The following is a 23,669-nucleotide window of genomic DNA, read 5'->3' as shown; positions in this document are numbered from 1 at the left end:
TGAATGCCTTCCTTGAGTTTTGTCTCTACAAGTTTAGAGAGCAGCCTTTGCAAGGTTGTCTATGCACAGCTGTGCTGTTCGCACGTCCACCCAAAATGGTGGTCACTCACTCAACCCATCACCCAAAGGCTCTCAGAAATGCTAAAATGTCCCACAACAGAGCAAAAGGCTGAGAAAGCACTGTAAAAGGCATAGCTATCTCATGCTGGAAAACACTGCCATATTTATGTCTTCAGGTGTTTTATCTGATCCTAACAGTCACAAAACAATTGTCTGCTTCACACAGAAAAAATGCATCAGCTTCCAATCAAAAGAAGCTATTGGAATAGCTTGTACAAAAACAGTATCCAGATATAAAACCCACCAGAAACAAACCCCTTAATTGCATTACCTTTGACGTAAGTATTACCAAGGATGCATTGCCATCTAGTGTCGACCCAGCAAAAAAATCCATCATGGTACTACGAACCAAATGGGGACTGGAAAAGACCAATGCAAAGCACAGGACACTGGGCTGCCTGTGCAGTCTGTGGGACAGAACAGCTGGGAAACTCTGGCCACAACAGCTATGGAAATCCAAATGCAAAAAGCCAGCCACATTAAGCAAATGACAGCCCAGGCTTAAGACCTTTTAACCTGATTTGTGTCACCTGCCAGTTCATTCAGTCTCACTGAATACCTTCCATGCAACACTTGCTTTTCTGTTGCATATTATCACCACACATCAGGACTCTTGAAGCAGGATAAAACATTACACGGTATAATTAAGACAGGTAGTATTTTATAATTTTCTGGTCATCAGATTGATGCTTTTGAAGGCTTTTGGAAAAAGCAGGTCTGGCAAAGAGGCATATTGTTTGTTAGGGAAAAGAGGAAGAAACGAACCTCACAATCCCTTTAGACCTGTTTTCTTCAAACTAAGCAGCACAGCAGGTTGGATGTTCTCCTTCTCAGAGCCCAAGACATCCTTTCTCCAGAAGCACAAAGGACAAGAACAAGCAGACAAGCAAAAAGGCCCACAAGAGGGTTTACAAAGTGCTGCCAATCCAAAGCTTTCCTAATTTTCATTTTTTTTTTTTCCCTTCTTCAGTATGTCCTAATGAGAGGGCATTTTATTTTAACGTACCATCAGTGTGGTGATATGGAGTCCAAAAGCCATAAAGGTGCTGGCAGAACTGGGGAAAGCAAGAACACTTCGTACATCTCTCTCCAGGCAAGAGGCCACCTTGGAACACATGTTGACCACAAACAACTCTCCCTGCCCTGCAAGTCAACACTGTGGTACTGAATCACGTTTGGAAGACGTTACCCATCCTAGTCAAACAGACTGGACAAGTATCATTAAAAGAGCATTTCATGTTACCAGGCTTCTCCTCCACAGAATCTGAGTGGCTTCTTGTCAGTTCTGCATTCTCTTGCTGCTCTCTCACTAAGAGGCACTTGGTTTTGCACTTGTTCAGGAAGAATTAGAGCACATAGTGGATTTTACTTAAAAAGGAAACCAACTTGATCAGATCTAGAGAAGTCAGCAGTATTTGAAGGGGAAAAGGAAAAAGCTGGTAGTCTTAAATCATTAGACATTTAGTATCAACACTCACTGGAATGTTTAGTCAAAAAAAAAAACAAAAAAACTGTAACATGTTGCTGCCCCAGACTGGAGCTAGCTACACTAACAAACTGGAGCCTATTTCCAAATTCCAGTTCCTTACACTGGCAGAGACATTAATCACTCTTGCACAATAAATGGGCACAAGTCCTGCCAACATAGTTCTGATTTATTTTTCAGAACAAAAACAGTACGAAACGTAACTTTTAAAGAACAATCTGTATAAACAATACAAAACTTCATGGCATTTATACTTACAGATTCCATAAAAGCAGCCCAGAACCTGCAAAAGGTAAGGCTTCAAATTTTCTTCAAAGAGTACGCAACAGAGAAGAGAGCAATCCTTCTATACGGCAGTACTTAGTTCTAGAAACTAAGCCCCAGAACATGGTGAACAAGAACCAAATTCAGGAAAACCAGGTTGTGTGTATACCAACAGAAACTCCACATTATACTCTGAACAAGACCACACTTTCCCCTTTTCCCAAAGCACAGATCCAATGCTGAAATCTTCATCTGCCCAGAGGTAGGTCATCTTCCCATCCAAGAACTGTTCTTTCATCAGCTGGGGAAGTCCTAGGACAATAAATACCAGTCAACATTCCCACAGGGATCACTGTGTATTTTATTCCACTGTAGCATCTCCAAGCCTTAAGAAGTCAATCATTACTAGCCCATGTGTACAGTAGCCTTAAAAGAATTACCAAAGAGTTCTGTTAATTAGCAGAAGTGGAACTGGCATAGTAGAATTCCTATAAAATGCAACTTCCTCACCTGGGACTTGGAAGAAACTGATTATTAAGCAGTAAGAATTTAATACTAGCAAGCCCACCTCACAGTGGCCTGAAATTGCCCTTCAGACCACCTCCCTTCCTACACCAAGTCACTAATATTACACATAATCAGTGTTTTTTCCAACCCTGTTCTGGGAACCCAAGACTGGAGATCTACATGTACTCTTTGCCTTTGAAAAGTTAGTTTTCTGTCTTTTAGATTCACCATGCTCCTCCTCTGAGATTCCTGTTGCTTCTCACTGCATTTGTTTGCTCCCATCTTCATCCCCTCCTCACACCTTAGTCCCATGTGGAAGGCATTTCCACCAAGAGGCTTAGCAACATACAACACCTGCAGCGCATCAAGGCATACAGTGCTCCCAGCATCTCATCCTTTGTTATCTCCGCTTGCCCCATCACTCTCACTTGGGATTGTTTTTTTTTCTTTTTTTTTTTTTTTTAAACCAGTCTTGGAGTCCTAACATATACCAAATGACAGATTCTGTACCCAGAGAAGCCTTTCTCTCACTTGCAACTCCTGCCCCATCCCGCCAGCTCTTTAAGGTCAGTAGAGCTTCACTGGAAGGAAAACAGTATCTAGATATAAGGCATTCTCTCTGGATGTAATGCAGACCTGTTTCTAAGCTGTGATTTTTTCCCCCCCTCTCTGTGGAACCCCTTAGGTCACTGATCAGGACTCAGATCACCTGCCTCACCCTCTACGTGGTGACAGTTTCACAACACTGACCTTGCTGGGAACAGTTCACCTGCTCCTGTGGTGCCTCTTCCAGCCATACTTTGCCTCCCCAACTGCAGAGAGGAGCAGCACCTCTTGCTCCTAGTCCCTCACAAGCTGTTTGAGCTCGTATTCTAGTACTGGCTCAACACCACAAGTTCTCTAGTGCAGCTGTGTTGCATGTAAGCAGAACATGGGATTCCCTGTTTTCCTCACAGCCATTAAGCACCTGTGGTAAGACGTACATGCTGCTTTCCTACGTACCTGTTACGTGTTTCAGCATCCTGCTCCTCATGATGCTTCTTCAACTGACAACCCTAAGATCACTCAGAGGAATACAGATATGGAAGGTGTTCCCCTAATTTGTCAGGGCACAAACGGTCCTGAAACACTGCTGGGAAGTCAGCCTCATTTCTCCAGCATTTTGAGGCTGAACGGTGGAAGGGAAAGAAGGAAAAGAACCAAAAACCTTGCAAAAATCCTTAAAAACCTTTCCACGAAGTAACCCGTTATCTGTCTCTTGCTCTCCTGTTCTGGTGGTCAAAAGAAAAATGCACATTCAAAAGATGCCCTATCTTCTCTCAGCTTAAGAATACCAGGAGCCCAAGTCAATTTTTGCTACTCTTTCAGGAGCTGTAGCCACTTGAGCTTTTTCAGTCAGCGTGGCTGCAGTGATCTCTGCAAATTTAAATCAAATAACTTCACAAAATAGAGAAGCCTGCTCCTTAGAGGATATCAACTTACAGACTGCTATCTGGAAAGTTGAAGAGCAGTAATTCTAAAGAAAACAGACATTTAACAACTAAAGGATGAGAAGACAAAGCATGCTTAAGATACACACCTCATTTATTATATAACCTTGGAAGGCACATATTTTGCTCTGGCACCACAGGATCACAGGACAATTAGGGTTGCAAGGAACTGGTCTCCAGTTCAATACCCTGTTCACAGAGTTAGCTGTGAGGTTGACTGGATTACTCATCTTCCCCCAATGACTTTGAAGAACCCAGGTTTTATTCAGTCAGTACACTCAGAGCCACACAGGACAACTCAGAACCCATGACTCAAATGACACCCTGCCAGAAAAAGTAGTCTGAATCAGGACAATCTGCCTCTCTGAAAAGCTGGCCCCAACTACAGTTTGGGATTTAAAAAAAAAAAAAAAAAAAAAAGCACAGAACAGTCAAGTAACTTTCAGGATTACTGGAAATTCACCAGCAGCAGATTTCTAGTCTAGCACAAAATAGGAGTCACTCTATCAAGTCAGCACTTAGTCACTGCCCTGGTTCATCATCCAGACTCATCTTACAGCTTCATTTATAAGGTTACCTCTTACTGCCAAACCTTCCAAAACCAGGGGTTCACTGAGTACCTTGTGTTACATTCACGGCTTTGTGCTGACAACCTAGTACATACCTTGACCAAGAAAAAAGGGAGAAGTTTATGGAAAAAAATTACTAGAGGACACTGCAGCTGATCTCTTTTCTTTGAAACTTTGAAAGTTAATCAGAGATAGAAATGCTTAAATGCTCTGGTGTACAGCATAGAATTGTAGCAATCAGGACAAAAAATAAAAGGCTTCTGAAGTGAAAAAAAATCTGCATACTTGATGTTCTATGCTTTATTAGAGAAAAGCATCTTTGCTCCTGTTAAAATGCAACTGACTTCTACTCTGCTGCTACTTGTCAGTCTACTACTATACCCACGCAGCACTTCCTTTTATGTGTCCCTGATAGGCATACATAAAAGATAATCACGTTATGTTTCTACTGTTAGTTGCGGTTTGGGGTGTCTAGCTGGATATAAAACCTACAGTTACTGAGACTTCTCATACACCACAAAAACAGGAGAACAAACCAAGTCTTCTGGTTTCATTGCTGCTATTTGAAGTAATAAAGTCTTTACATAGAGCTAATTAAAAAAAAAATATTCAAACTGAAACCCTAAAGCCATTTCAAGGAGCGTTTGATCAGTTCATCTCTTTCATTTCCACCTAATGGCTACACAATCAAAAGAGAAGTGGAAGGGAAATGAGCAGCCCTGAAGATGTTGAGTTGGAAGGCGTTCAAAGAGTTTGCTGTTCCTACAGGTAGGAGAACAGCACGCTCCAACCAGGACTCCACTCCAATGTTTGTTCCCTTAAAAACAGGTTGGCAGCAGCTCAGCCACACAACAGCAACACTTGCTCACTTTGAAGTTCAGACAGAAGTCTGTTTTACCCAGCTATTTTAATTCATGCTTCAGAAAGACAAGGCAGTTGAGCACCAATTTACAGTAAACAATAAGCCAGGTCACAGGTCGTTTATAACCACAATCGCCTTTACTCTGCATTAAAGCCATAATTAACTATTAATGTTCAACTAAAGCTTTAAAATGTAAGCTGCTTTTTCTTGCATGAAGAACTGCAGTTGCATCTTCCCTGGTTCCCCCTCTCCTGCCTCAGCCTCCAGAAGGGCTACAGGAAAGAACATGTAGGCACCAAGCATAGCAGATGAAATTTTTGCTGAAGCACAAAGAAGCCAAGAAGTGTGCACTTAAAGCACTGTTCCTGTCTTTTCAGCCCTCATTAAACTCGTGCTTTGAATCAGCTGCTCCCATGAGCACTGCACTAAGATAACCCACTGTGAGAAGGAACTTCTCAAGAGAAGCGATCAAATAATCAGCTTTGTGGAGAGCAGATAACCTAGGAGGCTAGCCTGGCTGTTAAATCCCAGTGAAGTGTCTTTAAGAGACAACAGCTACTTTCAGAGAAATGAAGCCTACAAGTGCTTCGCTTCTAACAGGAGAACACCTCATTTTCAGCACTTCAACTCAAACCTTATGGTCACTGACTATAGAGAAGAAAGGAACAGTCTTGATTTGTTAGTCACAAGGATATAGTACATCTTATACCACAGGTCCCCAAGAGCACTCCAAAAGAGCACATTTCATGCACACTTTTTAGAGCACAGATCAGCAAAGGAGCTAAAACCTTCTACAACAGCAATTGCCCGAGAAGTGCTCTTCATTCAAGACCTGACAAGTCCAAAAGGAACTGCCACTCTGAAATAACAGTCTAGAGAAAAAACACTGCCACCAGGACATGAACAAGCTCCTTCTTAACCTCCCTAAGAGGTTACTGACAGGCTGCAGATCTTTTGAACACAAGAAAAAAGTCCAGCTACAGCTTTATCAGCTAGCTGATAAGATGTGCTGAGTGATCCATCCTGATACAGTGAGAAGAAACAGCTATTTACAAGACCAGAGAATCATGGTTTGTCAGAACATTATTAGAGGGAATACTACACATCCCCATGACACGTATTCCATCTCGGAGCATGCAACATTCCTTCAGAAGATAACCTAATTAGGATACCATTTATCTGCTATGAAAGCAATTTTGATGTCAGCCATACCTTCATTTGTCTCACTTAGGTGTTTAGGGATGTCTGCCTGTTATTGCCTCAAGTGAAATCATATTGCTTCAAGTGAAATTACTTATGGCCAAGATTACTGTGAAGCCTATCTTCAGGTAGTACAAGAGCATGCAGAAGCTGAGAGGCTCTGCAGGTCTGAAGGTTTCAACAGGCTGATCAACAGCTGCCAGGAGTACCGCAACACAGGTTCAAGAGATGTCAAAATTCAAAAAGCGAAGGTGCAAGTAACAGATGCTTTACTCCTTGCTTATATTGAGCTACATCAACTTTCATTGTCTTCTTAAGATCTGTGCTTAAAGTGTTTTTTTTCCCCCCATGATAGCTTTTCTTGCCAGTGGATCCATAATCCTCAACTCTGCAAAGGATCCACAATGAGTCAACTGCCTGTACACTAGAAAGCCAGTTCAGTGGAAGGAAGAATTAAGAATTAACTGGAGATCCTTAATTAGTCTTGACAACAGAGAGCTTGAATGCTGATGACATGCACTACCACCCTTAACCTGAGGTGATGGTGAAAGGGTCTGTCAAGTCTGCTCAGGTCTTTTGTGCAACAGGGATACCTAAGGCAAAGAAGAGAAACACAGGAAGTAGAGCTCTTTGCCAGGCATTTCCAAAGGAAAATCCCTTAAAAGCAGCAACAAACCTTCATCAGAGAGCAAGAGGTCTCATAAAATAGGCAATTATGAGAAGGTGAAAGGAAAAAGATAAGCTCTTCAGCACACACTTCTGACTCAGTAAGGACTTCATACAGCAAGCGTGGGGTGAAATTGATCCAAACAGCAGCTCCCAGTCCTTCAAGAGCTCAGATAGCTTTCATGTCAATAACGCTCAGCATTCTGTCAAATCAACAGTTCCCCAATAAAGCACCATGGGTACTGGGAAAGGCGCATGAAGGTCACGTCTTTCATGTCTTCCCTTATTGCAAATAATCCTGCAGATCTGCAGACTAACTCACAGTAGTGCCAAAACACCCCCTGTCTTAAGCAAAAACCCTTCCCTAAAGTAGTATCCCCCAAACTGGAAAGCCTTGTTAACATCTCCTGCCTCTTGGTACAGAGGACCACAAAAGTTGTCTTGTTGCTAAGTGCTATCACCAGTGTCACACATAGCAGTGAATGCCCTGGTGCTGTTCAAGCAGTGATGAGCCTCAGGTCTTACAATAGGCTGCACTGTGCCACTGCTGATGGCTACACCCCATTACAAGGCTGCACATCATGAACAATGCTTGGTAGCTCACAAGCAGGGGAATACTTCTCAAAACCACAGGACCCTCTTATGAGGGTCCTTAGCACTCTTTACTCTCAGCTGTCTCTGTATCATCACAGATATCACGACACCTGCTTAGAACTTTTTAAACTCCTCTGAAGTTTGTCTGTGTTTCACCATGTACTCCACTAGAATGGAAAGCTCACAAGAGCCCTGACCACTGCCAGCACCCCCTCACGATCAGGAGAGCACCTTGCCAGGAACCTAGGGTGTCAGGACATTAGAAGTTTAGTTTTACTTGAACAAAGTGGTGTCTGCAAAATAAACCAAAAAAAAAACATGGAAAACCCATAAAAAATAAGCCACCAAGGCATGGTTTGCACCACCGTCATCTGAGTTTTTTCTACTGTGTTGAAATTAACTTATAGTGTGCTGCAGCTCCTCTGCACTGTGAATCCTACCAGAGGCTCTGATGTCTGGTCTCAGTGAAAGAGTCCTCAGTACAGAACCATGCTGAAGCAGTAGAAAACAGGCACACCCACACTCCATGGATTAACTGATCCCACTGGAGGCAGCACACATGGCTAAAACAGACAGGCCACCTCTGACCCAAGTCCAAGCACAGATTTAGATCACTTTGTGTTTCTGCTCAGAATAAGCTGTCACTGAATTAAGCAAACAGCATCCTTCACTCTTTGGAGGCAGTAATGTCTTTCAAACCCAAAGCAATGCATGTTTCTTTACACAGGCATAGTTACAGTTCTCCACACTCAACACTCCTCCAAGCTGCCTGACTAGAACAAGCACACAACAGCATATGGAAAAGGGACCTTTGTTTTGCTGTACAAGGCTGTGCGTGACATTAAAATCCTCAGATTTAAGACTAAAACAGATACAATACAGACATTTCTTCTGCTAGCCCAGAGAGGAAGTCTGTAGCACCCCAGATCAGGAGGACTGGTGGCCAGTTCTGCCTATCTAGTGTATGGGATGGCATATGCACCTGGCAGCCCAGGGAGAGCTGCTTACCATCTGTAATACTGCAAGAACTAGAAGTACCAGTGGGGGCTTTTGTGCCTCAACAACAGCACAATTAAGCAATAACCTGATCCCAGGCATAGCCACCTGCAGTAGGCTGCCATCCAAAAACTGTTTGGTTACAACTTACTTGAGGTAACGTTTCTCCAATTTTCCCTTTTGCTTGTCAAGCTAAAACATTTCTACTTACACTTCATACAGCCTATCACAGCTGAAACACAAGAGGTAGAGAAAGGAGACTTTAAGCTCTTCTATTAAATACAATTTTTAAAATAACCACACATGTCCTTGCTGCTGGAAGTGAAGGCCAGTAACTCTGAAGGCTCTGCAAAACTAAAGCTTTCTTCATAAAGACATTTACATCTTAGACACAGACCACTGCCCTTCAAGTTCTACCTGCACAGTAAACCACGTATTATAGTAATAGAAAGAACCCAGCATATTTTTCACTTTTCACTGGTTTGTAACAGCAGCATTGAAGTTAGCATGTTTTACATTCCTGCTCCTGGCAGAAGCTCTGAGAAATAAAAGCCCATAATGGAATATTCACCAGGGGCTCTGCCTGTCCTTTCCAGGGCAAGAATGCTGTGCAGGCCCAGGCAGAAGCTTGAGGAGAAACACAGCCATGAACACTTTCCTATCTCAAAAGGGAGACTCAGAATTGAGCACACGAAGGGCAACACCAGGTTTTAGATATTCACAAAGTTTCAGAGCAGATGGGCTGGGCTGGGCCCTGAGGCACCCCTCCAATGAAACTAGAGTACCAGCACTTCACTAATGCCTTGGAGGATGGGCAACGCAGGGCAACCTGAGATACTGCATGGATCTCCCTCCTAGTCTGGGCAACATCACCTCTAGTACCTTAAGTGCCCTCACCAAGGACTTTTGTAAACAAGCCTTTGTGATTAAGTGTTAGGAGGATGGAGTCAGGCTCTTCTCGGTGACATCTACTGATAGGACAAGGTGCAATACGTGCAAGCTGGAACACAGGAGGTTCTGCTTAAATTAAGAAAACTTTTTCCACAGTTAGGGTAACAGAGCACTGGAACAGGCTGCCCAGGGGGGTTGTGGAGTCTCCTCCTCTGGAGACATTGAAAACCCGCCTGGACATGTTCCTGTGTGACATGATTTAAGTGTTTCTGCTCCGGCATGGGGATTGGATTAAATGATCTTTCAAGGTCCCTTCCAATCCCTAATGTTCTGTGATTCTGGGATCACAAAAGAGTACATCAGAGTTCAAAGAGCCCAGGAGCTCCTGTTGGTCCCTGCCCTCAGTTCCCTCTAAACCATCTTTTAGCCCAACCTGTTGTCACAGCATAACAAACCAGGGACACATGTCCAGTACATCAGAAGGGAAGCAGAAGGGAAGCTTCCCTATGTGGAGGCAGAGTCATTTCTCCACTCCTGGTTTCTGGAAGAGACCATGGCCTACAAACCTTCAAGAGAAGTATTACAGATACTAGTAGACATGAATTGCAGAACTCCTGTCAAAGAAAAAAAAAAAAAGATGCTACAGGAAGAAATATCTAGAGTGGAAAAAAAAAAACCAAAAACCCAACAAAACAACCAAAAATCTTAAAGCTTTTCTCCTTCCTCTGCTTAGTAAGGAGAATGCTTAATTAAGTCATCCTTCAAGACTACCCACTAGCTCTAATGATGCTCAGCATAAAGCAGATGCTTTATTTCCTTTGCAGCACAGGACATCTCAGTGGTACAATAATTTGCATATTCTAAAGGAAGTGAAATTGCTGGTTCTGTTGTTAAGCTGTACACAGTAGGTAGGGACAGCAACAGCAGGAGGCACATTTTAGATCTTCAGCTTAGCAATAAAGGAGAGCAGTAGGGGAAGGAGGAAGCTGCTGTTTACTTAGAAGTCTGGAGCCTTCCCAATGCAGGCGGTTTTGATCCTACTATTCACATACTACTCAGTTTATTTGCAAGTTTCTTTTAGCTTATTAGGTCAGTTTAACTGGCACTGATACTGATTTTAAGCCTAATTACAGTCACTTCTACCAGGTGACACAACCCCAATTCTGCAGCCAATTCCCACCAATTAATGGCTTCAGAATTGCTAGACCCTGTTATTCATAGCAATCTCAAGTTTGACCTTAGTTTCCTGCCATAATTTCAGCGTTACTTATTTGCACTGGAACATTTCCCTGCATGCTCTCAGCTACCAAGACTACTTCTCCTGTGTACTGAAATTGAGATACACATTAGAGGCAAGCCTTCAGCTTTGGTTCATCTTTAATTAAAAAAAAAAAAAGCAAAAAAAAAAAGCATAAAGATTCACCATTCTGGGATGAAGCTACCACCAAGGACCCTTTAATAGGTTCCATACATTTCCAGACATTTCTAGGGAATTTGTCTGTGCTTCATGATTAAGTTCTCTTTATCGTGAAGGACCACAGCAATACAAAATTTTTCACCAAAACCCTTCACTTTTCAATGGAACAGAAACTCCACTAAGCCAGTGGTCCTCAGTCTACACATTCTACGGTTAAGGGTCAAATGGGACTTACAGCTGTGCATGTACCAGGTAACCTGGCTTGACGCATGCTGCACAACACAAGGTGTACAGAGGCAGGCAAATAGCCCAGACCTGAAGAGATGCAAGCAAGAGGCCCCAGGTCACTGTTTGCAACGGACTGCAACACGACAGATTTAAAAAAGCATTTGTGCTTCTATTTCTACCCCTGAGTATTTCTGGATTCCTCAAAGAAGCATCAGGAACAGCCTCACATTTCAACAAATAGAATGTTTACCCTGACATAAAACTCCACTAAAAAGGAAGAAAGTATGTTCTGAGCAAGATGATGCTTGTGGCACTTACGGGACCTACACTATACAGTAAGAGCGACACATACCATGCAGAATGAGTATACTCAGGTGCATCTGTTTTTTCAGTGTCATTGTGGAAAACACAGAACAGCAGCCCTGGGTTATCCAGTACAGACAAACTATTTGTCCCATAACAAAGCAACCACTGAACATTTTAAAGCATACAGCAAAGCCACCTCGGTAGGAGCACCAAACCAGAGGATATGGCAGTGAGTCAGGACAGGGAGAATGCCACAACTACAGCAGAGTCACTCAGCTGGTAAGCTGGACATGGGGTCAGACCTGCCAACTGGTATGCAGAAGTTTTCCTTAACTGTTGCAATTCCACTGGATCATTCAACGTGAGCTACAGGCAGCATTCACAGGCCATCTACTCACTAAATGCTTAAGACAAATGATAAAACAGGCATGTCAGACTGACTGGGTAAGTTTGTGCCCTAAACTGAACTTGTACAAAGTTGTCAGAAAACACTGAAGAATGCTTTGCCTCAATTCTGGCTAGATAGTGGCACATTTCAGAGAAAGGAGCTCCAGCTGGAACCTGTTGTGCTCCTCTCTGAATATTTCTTTTTTTTTTTTTTTTTCATGCAAGACACAGCAGCAAGAGATTTTTCTTACAAGGAATTAACAATGAATTGTTATGTGGGTGATGACGTAAGCTTGTCTGGAAGACTTTAAAAAACAACTTCAAGGAAGGTCAGAATCTTTGACTGACAGCTGACAATCAGCTGTTTAAGCAGGCAGAGCTCCAGGAAAGTGCTGTACACATGCATCAGTGCAAATATACAGAGCCAGTGGAGAAGATCTTGCTGATGGATAGTTGCACCTAATTTTGAAGGTTGCCTCAGACAAAGGCTTCTCCTTTGTACTTCTCAGTCTCCATGAACTGAAGACTTTTTTTCCCACTTGCAACAATAGCTACTTTCCATTGTACTGTGTAGAAATCAGTATCTTCATTAGCCTCTCTTTGGGAAAGAAGAGGTTACATTGCTTTACCACCAGATGACCTGCCTGCTGGCCCAGCAGATGACTCCGTACGCTCAGAGCTCCACTATGACACAGGGCCAGCTGATGCACAGATTGACACAAGAAGTTCCCCAGGTCAGGCACTGCTATGTACTACAGTCAAAAACAAAAGAAGTCATACAGGCTTTCCAATTGCAAGTCTCTAAAATTCAGTAAACTGAGACTCAGAGCCTCCTCGGCAAGTCTGCAGCCACAGACTTCCTGCACACAGTGGTAAAACCACAGCCAGTCACAAACCCCTTTTCATAGCGATGTGTCTGGGGGTAGGTACCTGCTAACAGATCTGACCATCTCATCCTGAATCCAGAGAAGAATTTGTGCTTTGAGGCAGCTCAGCAACATGCAGCTATGATCGGGGCACAAGGGAGACAAGATGGGTAAAGACTACAGCAAAGAGGCACATACAGCCAGAAGAGGGATGTGTTGCTTTAGGAAACAGGCATGCAGTCAAACCTCTTCCTCAAATATTGGGTTAGCTTCCTCACAACCACAGGCAAGAGAAAGAGGCAACCTTAAAATACCACAGCTGAATCCTACACTCACACTTTTGATGATGGAAATGCTGCTAATACTCATTTTCAGCAAGTAGAATGGCAACAGGCAGTATCCCTCTATCTCAATATAACCTCTGACAGACCTGAGCTGGTGATGCTTTGACAGAAGGCTGCTGTCATTTTCCACAACCCTTTCCCTAGGGCTTACCCTGAGGCAAGAGACCAGTGAAGGTTTTCACTCCCCCTTATACCCTGGTGAAGGTTTTGACAAAAAAAAAAAAAAAGATCAAAGAGCCTTTGTGCATTTATAAACCTGTCAATTTTGCTAGAAGATTTAAGGCTTTAAAGAGTCCAAAACATCTATTTGAAAATTTATATACAAACAGGTTTTTTAATATTTAAAAAAGAGAGAAATTAAATATTTAGATTTTTTCTGAAGTAAGGCATTCCAGCAGCTCCAGACAGGAATGCTGGAGGGGAGGGAGAAATCCAAATCTTAAGTTTGACAGAAACAATTTTTTTTTTCTTTTAATTGGCAGAGAAACAAGACTACATAGCTATTTCTCCCCCTGGCTCTAACAAGGAATAACTGGGATGAGCAGCACAGGAAACAACAAAACCAAACTTACCCAAGTGTTGCTGGTTTTAAGTTCCTGTCCCATGCCAGCCCTCCTGGCAGGAAAGATTCCCCAAGCACACAGTGCAGTAACATTTCACCCTGCTGTCCTACCCCTTCCCTTCGCACATACCCATTAACTTACCTTTTGTCACCAAAATCCTCCCAGGCAGAAGAGAAGCAGGTTTCCCCACTACCACCAGAAAACCCAATCCAGAGAAGACAGTGGCTTTAGGAGACCTCAGCCATTTCACAACTTGATTACCTTTTTCTGGTCATGCATGAGAAGAATTGAGACTGGCAAGCATTCGGCAGCACATTTCTTTCTCCTTTTCCATGTAGTCTTTATAGCAGCTGGAAAGCAGAGCACAAACATGGGAAGCATGGGCTGTGAACTGCCCACCCAACTGCCAGTGCCACAACCAGAAAAAATATACACACACACACTTTTAAAATAAACTAGCCTAGTATAAGAGTGTGCTGCTAGAAAAGGAGCAGCTGTTCTAGCCACTTCCTTATGCCATGTCCAGGAATTAATTCTGCCTCATTCCCAGACCTTGGGTCCCTTCTCTGCTGGTGCCTATTAGCTACTACGATCATTTGATTTCTGGAAGCCTGATGCTTTCTACTCTAGTTTTGCAAGTGTGAGATGATGCAGAGGAACCCCCAGCTGTATCCTGAGGTCTAGTTTGGTGCCCCCTCATTTTCACCATTCCTTGTGCAAGCCATTACAGTGCCTAGCAGGACACGTGGTCCAGGTGCTCCGCTACTTGGCAAACTGCTGCTAATGGCTATCTACCACTGACCCTTTGAATCTGGGCAGAGGATAGGTAAGAGACAGCAATGACACATGCCCAGACTGTGTAGATGACAGGGCAAATGCTTCCTCCTCCAATCTCATCTTCCTGCCAGCATCACATTTACATGTCAAAAGCTATGCAGACCACTCTATTTTAATCACCGCTTCTCCCAGCACCAGCATGGCCAAGAGGAAGCACAGCACCCTCCACACCCTGCACTCCACCTCACCAGCAACAAGGACTCACTGATACAGAATCCCTAAGCCAGAGGGTGACTCAGTTTAGGCACTGTCCCAGGGATCAATGGCTGGAAAAAAAAAACAACAAAAAAAACAGCTACAGCTGGTACCAGATATGTTCCACAAGATACGTGCCCAGGGTTCTGCCTGTTTTTCTCAGGTCAAAGTGAATTTTGCCAAGAACCCGGCTTAGCTGTTAAATGTGTCCTTTTTGAAGTTCAGTTTTATGCACCAAAAGGTAGTTATTGATTAACTTTGCAAAAAGGAGTGTTGTAAGCGTATTCAGAAAGGAAGTGAAAAGCTTTTAAGAAAAAGATTTTGATTCATATGCCACTTTTGAAGCCTTTGCCAGATGACATTACAGGTTTTCACAGGCAAGGCAGCTTGTTAACATTACAGAGATCCAGACTGAGGTGTGGCATGACTAACAACACCCAATATCATCATCTTCATCAATTTCATACTAATTCCACTCTTTGTCATTGTAAAGGCAACAAATACACCAGTTTTAACTGGCAGCAAAGCAGAGACTCCAAGACAGATGTTTAACACATACCCAGCTTACTGCAACACACGTTAGTAGCACATGTTGCTACCTCCAGACTCAGAGCTGACAAGTCTGCCTGTTGCTTCTCTGAAGACAGAATGCCTTGTTGCTCCCTGGCAGAACAAGCTCAAAATTATTAGCAAGATTTTTCTTCTACCAGCCAATATATTCTGAATGAGTCTAAGACAATTCACAAGGCTTCTAGAATCAGGATATTTAATACCGTATCATGGGTCTTTGATACCACCTGCAAACTGATCCTCCAAGAGCAGCCACCTAGTCATCCAGAGCTATCTGATAACTGTGTTCACCTAGTATTTGGTAGCAAGGTACTTAGGCCGATGAGGATGAGTGGAAGTAGCATACTTCAGATCTCCAGGCCACCAGCTATTACTACCTTCGGGTTATCCATAATCCTGAAGTAAGAGAAGAAATCTGAAGCCATGTGTTACATGTGATTTGGACATAGAGGACAGATGTACAAGTACAGTGCTCTAGCAAAATGTCACCCTGGGAAGACCCACACAACTGGCTGCACCAGCCACTTCAACTATTCCTATTACAGATGTGACTGCTCCCTACAAACATTGCTGCAAATGCCTAGCAGCAACAGAAAAGAGCCTTCCTATTCAGGGGAAGCTTTGGGATCTCTGAAGTTGGGTCTTCATCACATTATGTTTGAACAGTGCCAGAAGTGCAGCATACATTTTTGGGAACCAGCAACTGCTTTTGCCAGTTTCAAACAAAAGAACAGAGTGAGGACAGAGACTAGTGTTAGTCATGTTTTCAGGGGGTGAGGGCATGACTAAGGCTGGCAGGATTGTGCTATACTCAGCCTGTGGGCAAAGGGAAAGTTTGCCTTTGGGATTGCTCATTTATCACCACCAAGGCAGAAAGAAATTCACTTTTAAGATCTTCCCACAGCTGAACATCAGTATTTGTAGTCTTGTACAGTGAAACTCTGAAGCACTTGCAGTGCAAAAAAAAATTGCTGTAATCAGCCAACACATCTTAAAGAAAGTGAAAATCTGTATTAATGCAGAACATTATTATCTTGGGTGCTAGGCTACTGCATTTCATTAGTTGAGGCATTTCAGCAGCTCCCTACTTCCCTGCCATCAGACCAATCCACCTACTCAGATGGAATGTATCACACATCCCTCTCTGCAAGAAACCCTCTGGAAAGAATGGATGCTCTCAGCTTCTCACGTATCACCTGTAACCACTGTGTGCAGAACCTCTGAACCAACCATCTCCACACTACAGGAGCTTCTGCATTTTCCCAAGTCACTTACCCAACAGTCTTGGTTTAAAAAAGTTAAATCAAACGAACACCAAAGTATTTTTCAGTGGAGGTTTCCAGCCTGTCTAAAGACTCCTTCCACAGGGATAGAAAGGAGTTCTCACCTTGCCAACTTTTTCAGCTCATTGTTAATATCGTTGTTAAACGGCTCTATTTGCTGAGCTCTGACCAGGAAGTCACGGGCTTTTTTGTATTCTGTCATGCAGAGACAAGCCTGCCATTGAAAGAAGACAGATGCACCAGAAGATAAATATAGACTCACTGCTGCTCTTCAGACAGAAATATGTATGACTACAAGCATTTCTAAGACAGACCTAGGTAGCTCAGAAATCCCTCAAGCAAAGACTTGTGACAGATTTACAGAGCCAGATTTTCTGAAAGGTCAGATGCAGAAAAATCAGACTGCTGCAGGAGCTTAGTCATTAATTTAGTGGCTCTCAGTGTATTCTAGGTACTCTCCACAGGCAGAGACTTTGGGTCATTGCTTGATGCAGTTACCAGAGAAATTTTTTTGCCTACCTGGCCACACCTGAACAGCGCTTTGGCGTTTCTGTGGTCAATCTCCAACGCCTTTTCCCCATACATCAAAGCTCGGTCAGGATGTTCCAGCTTCAGGTAGGTAACTGACAGATTCAAGAGCACCAACAACTTGGAAGCATCAATTTGACACTGCTCTGACACACTGGAAGGGCTGCGACCAAGGATTGAGTATGCCTGAGAAGACAGGGAAAAGGACAAGTGCACAGCAAATCTACTATGGAATGTGATAAATCCATCCTAATCAGCCAGCTACATCTGTTTGTATTTATCTTTGTTAGTTAAAAGATAATAATAAAAACCCTAAATATACTGCGCAGCATTCCCTGCATGACTAGCCAACTCAGACACAAGACTCCAGCAAACTTACTGAGGAACTAGAGAGCAGCAGAAAAATACACCTGTTACCCAGACTACAAATAAAGGTGAAAAAGCAGTATTTTAGGAAGAAAGAATTTTTTGTTGTTGCTGTTGTTAAAAATACCAAGAGAAAGCAATCTTAAATGGAGGGAAGAAAAACATCTCAAAGCCTCACTGCTTCTGAAACAAAGACAAATGCATTCCAGTTTGGGAACTTGAGTATTTTCCTGCCCAGACATGCTGTGGAGTCTCCATCCTTGGAGATGGTCAGAACCTGAATGGACACAATCCTGGGCAACCTCCTGCTCTTAACGACCTTGAGAAGGGGGTTGAAACTGGACGATTTCCAGAAGTTTCTTACAACCTCAAGTATTCTGTGGTTCCCAAATGGGAGGCTAGAAGTTGAGTGTCCAGGTGCTGGTGATACCTCTATTCCTAGAACATGGAGACTCTAGATTACTTTCAGCATTAAGCAGGATTCTGCTGCAATACAAGGTTGTACTGCCTTATAACATCTCTCAGCAAGAGCTGCCATGAAAGCTGAGAAAGGCTCCACTTTAACAGTCCATCACAAAAGCCACTCAGGGCTCACACAGACACTGAGATGCACTCTGCCTCAGCTAGGGCCCACAGGGAGCAAGTCTGAAGGAAAAAGGTTCTACGTATTTCTGCCAACCCTCCTCCTCCCTTTATTACTGCTGTTCACACAAAAGCAAGTGTTTCAGATAACTTCTTAAATAACAAACTGAATATATTGAACATGTAATTAAGTTGTGTAATCTTTGAATTGTACTCATTACTGTGAACTAGCACTAAATAATTACCACTTTCACAGCCCACAGACAGAAAACACATTTTTCCAGAGTCATACCCTTTTGTATCTCTCTTTGGCACCCTCAAAGCACTGCTTACGGTAGAGGTAATTGCCAAACTCTCTCTCCGTATCTGCCACTTTCAACACCTTTTGTAGAGGAAAAGTATCTTGCTGCTCCTGTATAAAGAAACACAGGAATTTCAGCTCAAATAGAAGAAAACAAGCAGAGATCACAGGCAGGACGCCCCTGCCCAGTCCCTTTCCCTTCACAAGGCAGGAGTGAGACCATTGCCAAGGTACCCTGCAGTGTCCAGCCAGACCACCACAATGGAATTTCCCTTCTCCAGGCTGAAACACGCCACTGTTCTGTCAATAACTCCTAATGAGAAGTGCTAAAAAACAGGTCAAGAAGCTCAACAGGACAAAAAAAACTCACAGGGTAGGAGGGTCAGAAATTTGTTCTTAAATCCTGCCCATTGCTCTCATCTGCTTAGCACAGAACAGACCATAAATACAAAAACACTATTCCTGGCAGAAAAGGTGAAGCTGTTTGACAGGCTGCATTGCTCTAGTGGTGCCACATCACCCTGGGTGGCTGCCAGCTCTATGACCAGCCTGATACCACACAGGACACCAAGCCAGCAAAGAAAAAAAAAAAAAAAAGAACAGCAACAAAAAAAAAAAGAGGGACAGGTTTTCCCCTGGGTTTGCAACTTTGAATCAGCTCAAGGAGAGGAACAAACAAGAAAGGGTGGATAACAGACAAAACAGGGAGTACGCTGTCCCCCATGCAACAGTGGTTTGATCTCAGAGTTGCATCTGGAAGAAGTGGCCTCTGCAAGAGCAGTGAAGGAATAAGAAGGGCCTCTCTCCACCAGCATTGCTGCCTGTGCCCCAATCACTGACCCTCAACCACAGCCCAAAGCCTTTCACATGAAAAGGGGGAATTAACAATAACACCACAGCTCACCAGGGAGGAAAGTGAACAGTGAAGGAGCACTTGGGAAAGCAGCCAAAAAGTAAAGACAAAGGGTGGGGGGTGGGGGACACTTCAACACTGCAGACTTAAAAAGGGTTTTGTTTTTAAAGTGACAGTTAGTTACTGTTCCTGCCACTTCAGAAAACTTCCTGGAAGCTGGTGCCCCCTAGTGAAACCATGGGTTTTTTTGTACAGCTAAAAATAAAGGTAAGTTGTTCACTGACTCCAACACAGTGGAGCAAATAAAGGCAGCACCCAGCTTCTCCCTCTACACTTGGCAGTAAGCAGGGCAAGGCATGCCAGGGGAACACTAACGGGCATACATCTGCATCTGACTGGAGCCAGCAGCCCAGGGCCTGGATAACTTCACCTCCATTGAAGCTTAACAAACATATGTAACACATGATACACAGCAACTGAAGGGAAAGACAGCAAAGGCCGAGTCTCCAGATTTATGCCTCAAGCCTTATTAAGGCAACTCACAGCAGTCAATGCAAAGAATGCATCAGAATCAGCAGAATCTAGGAAGTCCAACATCTCCACTTCGAACAAGACTGTAGCATTTGGGGGAATCAGAGGAGGACAGCCCTGCTGGCCATAGGCATAAACTGGCGTGAAGACAAATCTTGCAACCTCTCCCTTCTTCATTGTGAGCAGGCCAATTTCCAGGCCCCTCAGTGTAATGTCTGTCACAACAAGAAATGGAAGGCCATGAGAATCCCCAACCCAGAATCCACCCTCAGACTCCAAATAATTTCTCTTAAGGTCTAGGCAAAAAAGGCCCAGTGTTCACATACCACCACCTACAGCAGTCAGTTCCCTACAGTTATGACAGCTCACAGCAAACACTGTATCACACATCTCAAAATCACCTTGATATTTGAATAATTGAGGTTATCAAGGCATTCTGTGGAACTGAGCAATGCCTCCTCTCTGGTGATTTAAAAACATCAAAATCTGTATCTGCTATAGTAGGTCTGACAGGAAGCACCTGCACTACTACCAACAGCGTAAGTCCAGCTGCCCACTCCCATTGTGGGGAGAGGTGCATGACTATCAATTCTAGATTAACCACCACCTACCTGAAGGATGCATTTTGACCCCCTTCAGTAGTTTTAAAGGTTCCAAAAAGAAAAAAAAAAAAAACAAAAAAAACACAACCCAAACCTAAAGATACTAAAGTGCATTTAAATTACCATGTCTTAACAGGCAGGTCCTTATGACCCCATGAAGCCCAGGACAAGCCTACCTTCTCCAAGTTTCATCAACCTAGGAAGCTTCGTAGTACAGTTTGTGCAGAAGGGCTCATCTGCATGTTCCAGGTACCCAGAGTACTTCACTGCACAGCCCAAAACACGGAGCAGGGAGAAGAGAAAAGCAAGAGCTTGATTTCATGTCCACCACCAAACACCACCAGCAGCAGCATGCTAGGAGTTAGTTTTGCAATTCCCCCCCCGCCCCCCCGCTTCTGCTGAGGGGACAACCAGCCCCACATTTGTACCAAAAAATTGGCCACATACAATAAGCCAAGTGGTTGAATGTGTTTTAACATCAACACCAAATAAAATCGCTACTTTGCATTCTCAATTTCTATTGAAGCAGAAAATGCAGTTTTGTCTCAAAAACTGGTGAGCTGTGGGCAGGAAGAGAAGGAAACCTCCAGCTGAGAAATTAAAATGCCCCAGTCATCTGGGGAAGGATGTAACAAAGTCATTCCCAAACAGAGCCTGAACCCCAAAAAGAAGAACAATGGAGAAAGTATACCCCCTCAGAACTCTGCCACTGTCTGGGGAATGGTACGGCTAACTCCAGTTATAATTCAAATATGGGAAAAAAAATAAAGTACTATAATAGGCTTCCTTTGTTGCAGAACTAAGCCCTCACACAGGAACCATTTTCAGCTTCAAACTTCTTTGTACTGTGAATGCAGCTGGGACCTGGAAAACCTGCTTTGCTGAAGGTCAGGATGCCCTTTCACTTAAGGTCAGCCACAAGAAGCAGAGCAGAGTATCCCAAGCACTACAAAAAACTGGCAAGAGAGCCTGGACGGTCTCTGAAGCAGGAAGCCTTACTAAGGCAAACCAGAGGCACTCTGAAGCTCCTGCCCCGACCACACGCTACTGCCCTGAGGAGCGCCCGGCTGCCGGCCCAGCCGCGCAGAGGGGCGCCGAGCACACAGCCGCTCCCCGCGGCAGGGCCCCGGGAGGCCTCCCCAGGGCTCAGCGCCCTGCACGGCCCCGGCCCGCACACCAAGGCCGAGCCCCGCACCGCGCTGCGAGCGGCACGGGGCCGCCACGGCTCCCGGGGGCTCCGCTTCGGGCTCCCCCTAAGCGGCCGGGAGCGGTACCTGCCACGGTGGCGGCGGGAGGCGCGGGCTGCCCGGTGCCGGGCCGCAGCTCCTCCTTGCGCACCCCCCCGTCACCGCTGAGGTCCTGCAGGCCCCGGGCCCACGGCCCCCAGCGCCGCGGCCTCGCCCCGAGCCCTGCCCGGGCCCCGCCGCCGCCCCGCATGGCCGCGGAGCCCCGCCCCAGTCACCGCCCGCGCCGCGGCCCAGCCAATAGCGCTCCGAGGAGCGAGCGCGGCCCGGCACGCCGCTTAAAGCCACGCGCGGCGCCTCTGCCCCTGCGCGGCTGCTGGCCAATGGGGGCGTCACGTGGGCTCGCGGTGCACTCTGGGGGATGCAGTCCGGACTGGCCCGCTCCCCAACGCGGCTCGGCAAGGGGCTCGGCGGGCGGGGCCGGAAGTCAAACGCAGCTGTGTAAACGCAAAGTTATAGTTCGGATTTTTGTTGTTGTTGTTGATGGTTTTTTTTTTAGAGTCACACAGACAAAACTACATTTTTTTTTTTTTTTACGGTCACACAAAAGCACATGCATGCCTTGTCTGAAATCGGAGCAACAACACTCGCTTGGGGTTTTCTCCTGGTCTTTTCCAAAAGAATTAAATGGTTTTAACAAAACCAAAACCAAACCAACCAACTGCCACCATCAAAACGAACAAAGAAACCTATTTTAACCAAAGAAGAGTTTTAGTTGACAAGAAAGTGTTCTGGTGAAAGCGTGTCCCCTGATCCAAGCGATGCGGGTGACCAGAACCGCCGTGGGATGCACCTAACCCAGCCCCTCTGCGAGGCGAATGCCCCGTCCCGTGGCAAACACCCAGTCCCGAGGCCAGCACCACCCCGTCCTGCCTTATCAGAGCTCCAATAGCTGCCCACAGTCACCTGACAACCATGCCTGTACCAAACAAAGGGCTGGCGTGTACCAGGAGGGGACAGGGGCCAACAGCGCTGTAGAACCAGGCGGCGGGCGAGCAGCGCTTGCTGCCTTGCTGCTGCGTCTGCTGCTGCTGGCCCTGCAGCTCCCTGGCCTCACCCAGGCAAGCAGGTGCACCCCCAGCGGGGCTGATGCCACAGCAGTGGAGTAGCGGGGTGGCCAGCGCAGCTCCCTTGCTGCTGAGAAGCTACCGCCCCTGCTGCTTGCCAAATCTGCCCCTCCACCGGGGCTGAAATCTTCCACCAGGCCAGGAAAAGCCAAGGGACATCCATCAGGCTCCATGTGCCAAGAAGAACCAGTGTGGAGAGGACACGGTGCGGGGCACGTGAGTGGTGTGGTGAGTGGGTGGCTGTCAGGGGGGTTCTCCATGATTCAGAGGTAGCAGCTGAAGCTGATTTCCCCTGCGGGTTCTTATGGGTATCTGACCATTCCTGGGCTGACATTGGAGCTATTCTTGATTCCTCACCAAGCTCCCATATGCTATGCTTGATAAGGGCTGAGCTCAAGTCACTGCCTCTCCTTTTCCTGGAGAACTTACCGAGTCTGTCTTTGACTTCAGGTTTGTTTTCACATGAATGGGGAGACCATAAAAGTTCTACCAGCTTATATTCAGAAGCAGACATGTGCAATGCTGTCAGGCTGTCACAGTTAGAGCAGTGTCACCTTCAGGGCCTGGGCCACATATTGCTGTTGCTCGTCCAGGTGGCAATGCCCTCCCTACACTGGGGGTGTGTTGCTAGCTGTCCTGGCCACAATGTGTAGGCAGTTGAGCCCATCTGGCTCAGGATCTTGGTGTTTACATCCCACTGTGCTGGGGAGCCAATACTGCATGAACCTTACATGAGAACGGCCATGTGTGGCCCCAGAGCCAGCGGGAGATGCAGGGTTTCAGCTTGTGTCTCTCAGGAGTGCTGGCCCGGAGCATGGAGCACTGTGGGGACCAGAAACTATGTTGAGTTTCAAGGGGGTGAGCTGCAGGTACAGCTCTGAAAGCTCTGGCTCAAGCTCCTAACCCTCATATCAGTCGAAATTGGCCTTACAGGTTTTATTGTGTGGCTTCTGT

General features: G+C 45.1%; 1 protein-coding gene across 3 annotated transcripts; it reads right to left on the bottom strand.

The window, feature by feature from the left end:
* Positions 1 to 1,754: 1,754 nt before the first annotated feature.
* Positions 1,755 to 21,982, bottom strand: FKBP6 (FKBP prolyl isomerase family member 6 (inactive)). Of its 3 annotated transcripts, XM_027445984.3 has the most exons (8): positions 21,679 to 21,978; positions 20,581 to 20,670; positions 19,815 to 20,017; positions 18,410 to 18,529; positions 17,161 to 17,355; positions 16,746 to 16,855; positions 14,018 to 14,106; positions 1,755 to 2,182 (listed from the first exon to the last, which is right to left on the bottom strand). In XM_027445984.3, the coding sequence occupies exons 1-7, from the start codon at positions 21,839 to 21,841 to the stop codon at positions 14,028 to 14,030; spliced, it is 960 nt and encodes a 319-aa protein (XP_027301785.1). In that variant the 5' UTR covers positions 21,842 to 21,978; the 3' UTR covers positions 1,755 to 2,182; positions 14,018 to 14,027. The 3 variants fall into 3 exon arrangements, 2 of the variants coding, with proteins under 2 accessions (XP_027301785.1, XP_027301786.1); XR_003492772.3 differs by lacking the exon at positions 16,746 to 16,855 and having other exon boundaries at positions 21,679 to 21,981; XM_027445985.3 differs by lacking the exon at positions 18,410 to 18,529 and having other exon boundaries at positions 21,679 to 21,982.
* Between the last annotated feature and the right edge of the window lie 1,687 nt (positions 21,983 to 23,669).

This window comes from Anas platyrhynchos, chromosome 20, assembly GCF_047663525.1.
Source record: "Anas platyrhynchos isolate ZD024472 breed Pekin duck chromosome 20, IASCAAS_PekinDuck_T2T, whole genome shotgun sequence".
Taxonomy (NCBI): domain Eukaryota; kingdom Metazoa; phylum Chordata; class Aves; order Anseriformes; family Anatidae; genus Anas; species Anas platyrhynchos.
The sequence above is the reverse complement of the archived record's forward strand: the minus strand, read 5'-3'. Positions and strand labels throughout refer to the sequence as shown.

Excerpts from the sequence above, each read along its gene's own strand:
- FKBP6 (XM_027445984.3), bottom strand. The coding sequence starts at position 21,841 with ATGCGGGGCGGCGGCGGGGCCCGGGCAGGGCTCGGGGCGAGGCCGCGG. Across the intron at positions 20,671-21,678 it reads TCCCGCCGCCACCGTGGCAG|TGAAGTACTCTGGGTACCTG; the intron begins GTACCGCTCCCG and ends TGGGCTGTGCAG. Across the intron at positions 17,356-18,409 it reads CCAAAGAGAGATACAAAAGG|GCATACTCAATCCTTGGTCG; the intron begins GTATGACTCTGG and ends CTGTCTTCTCAG.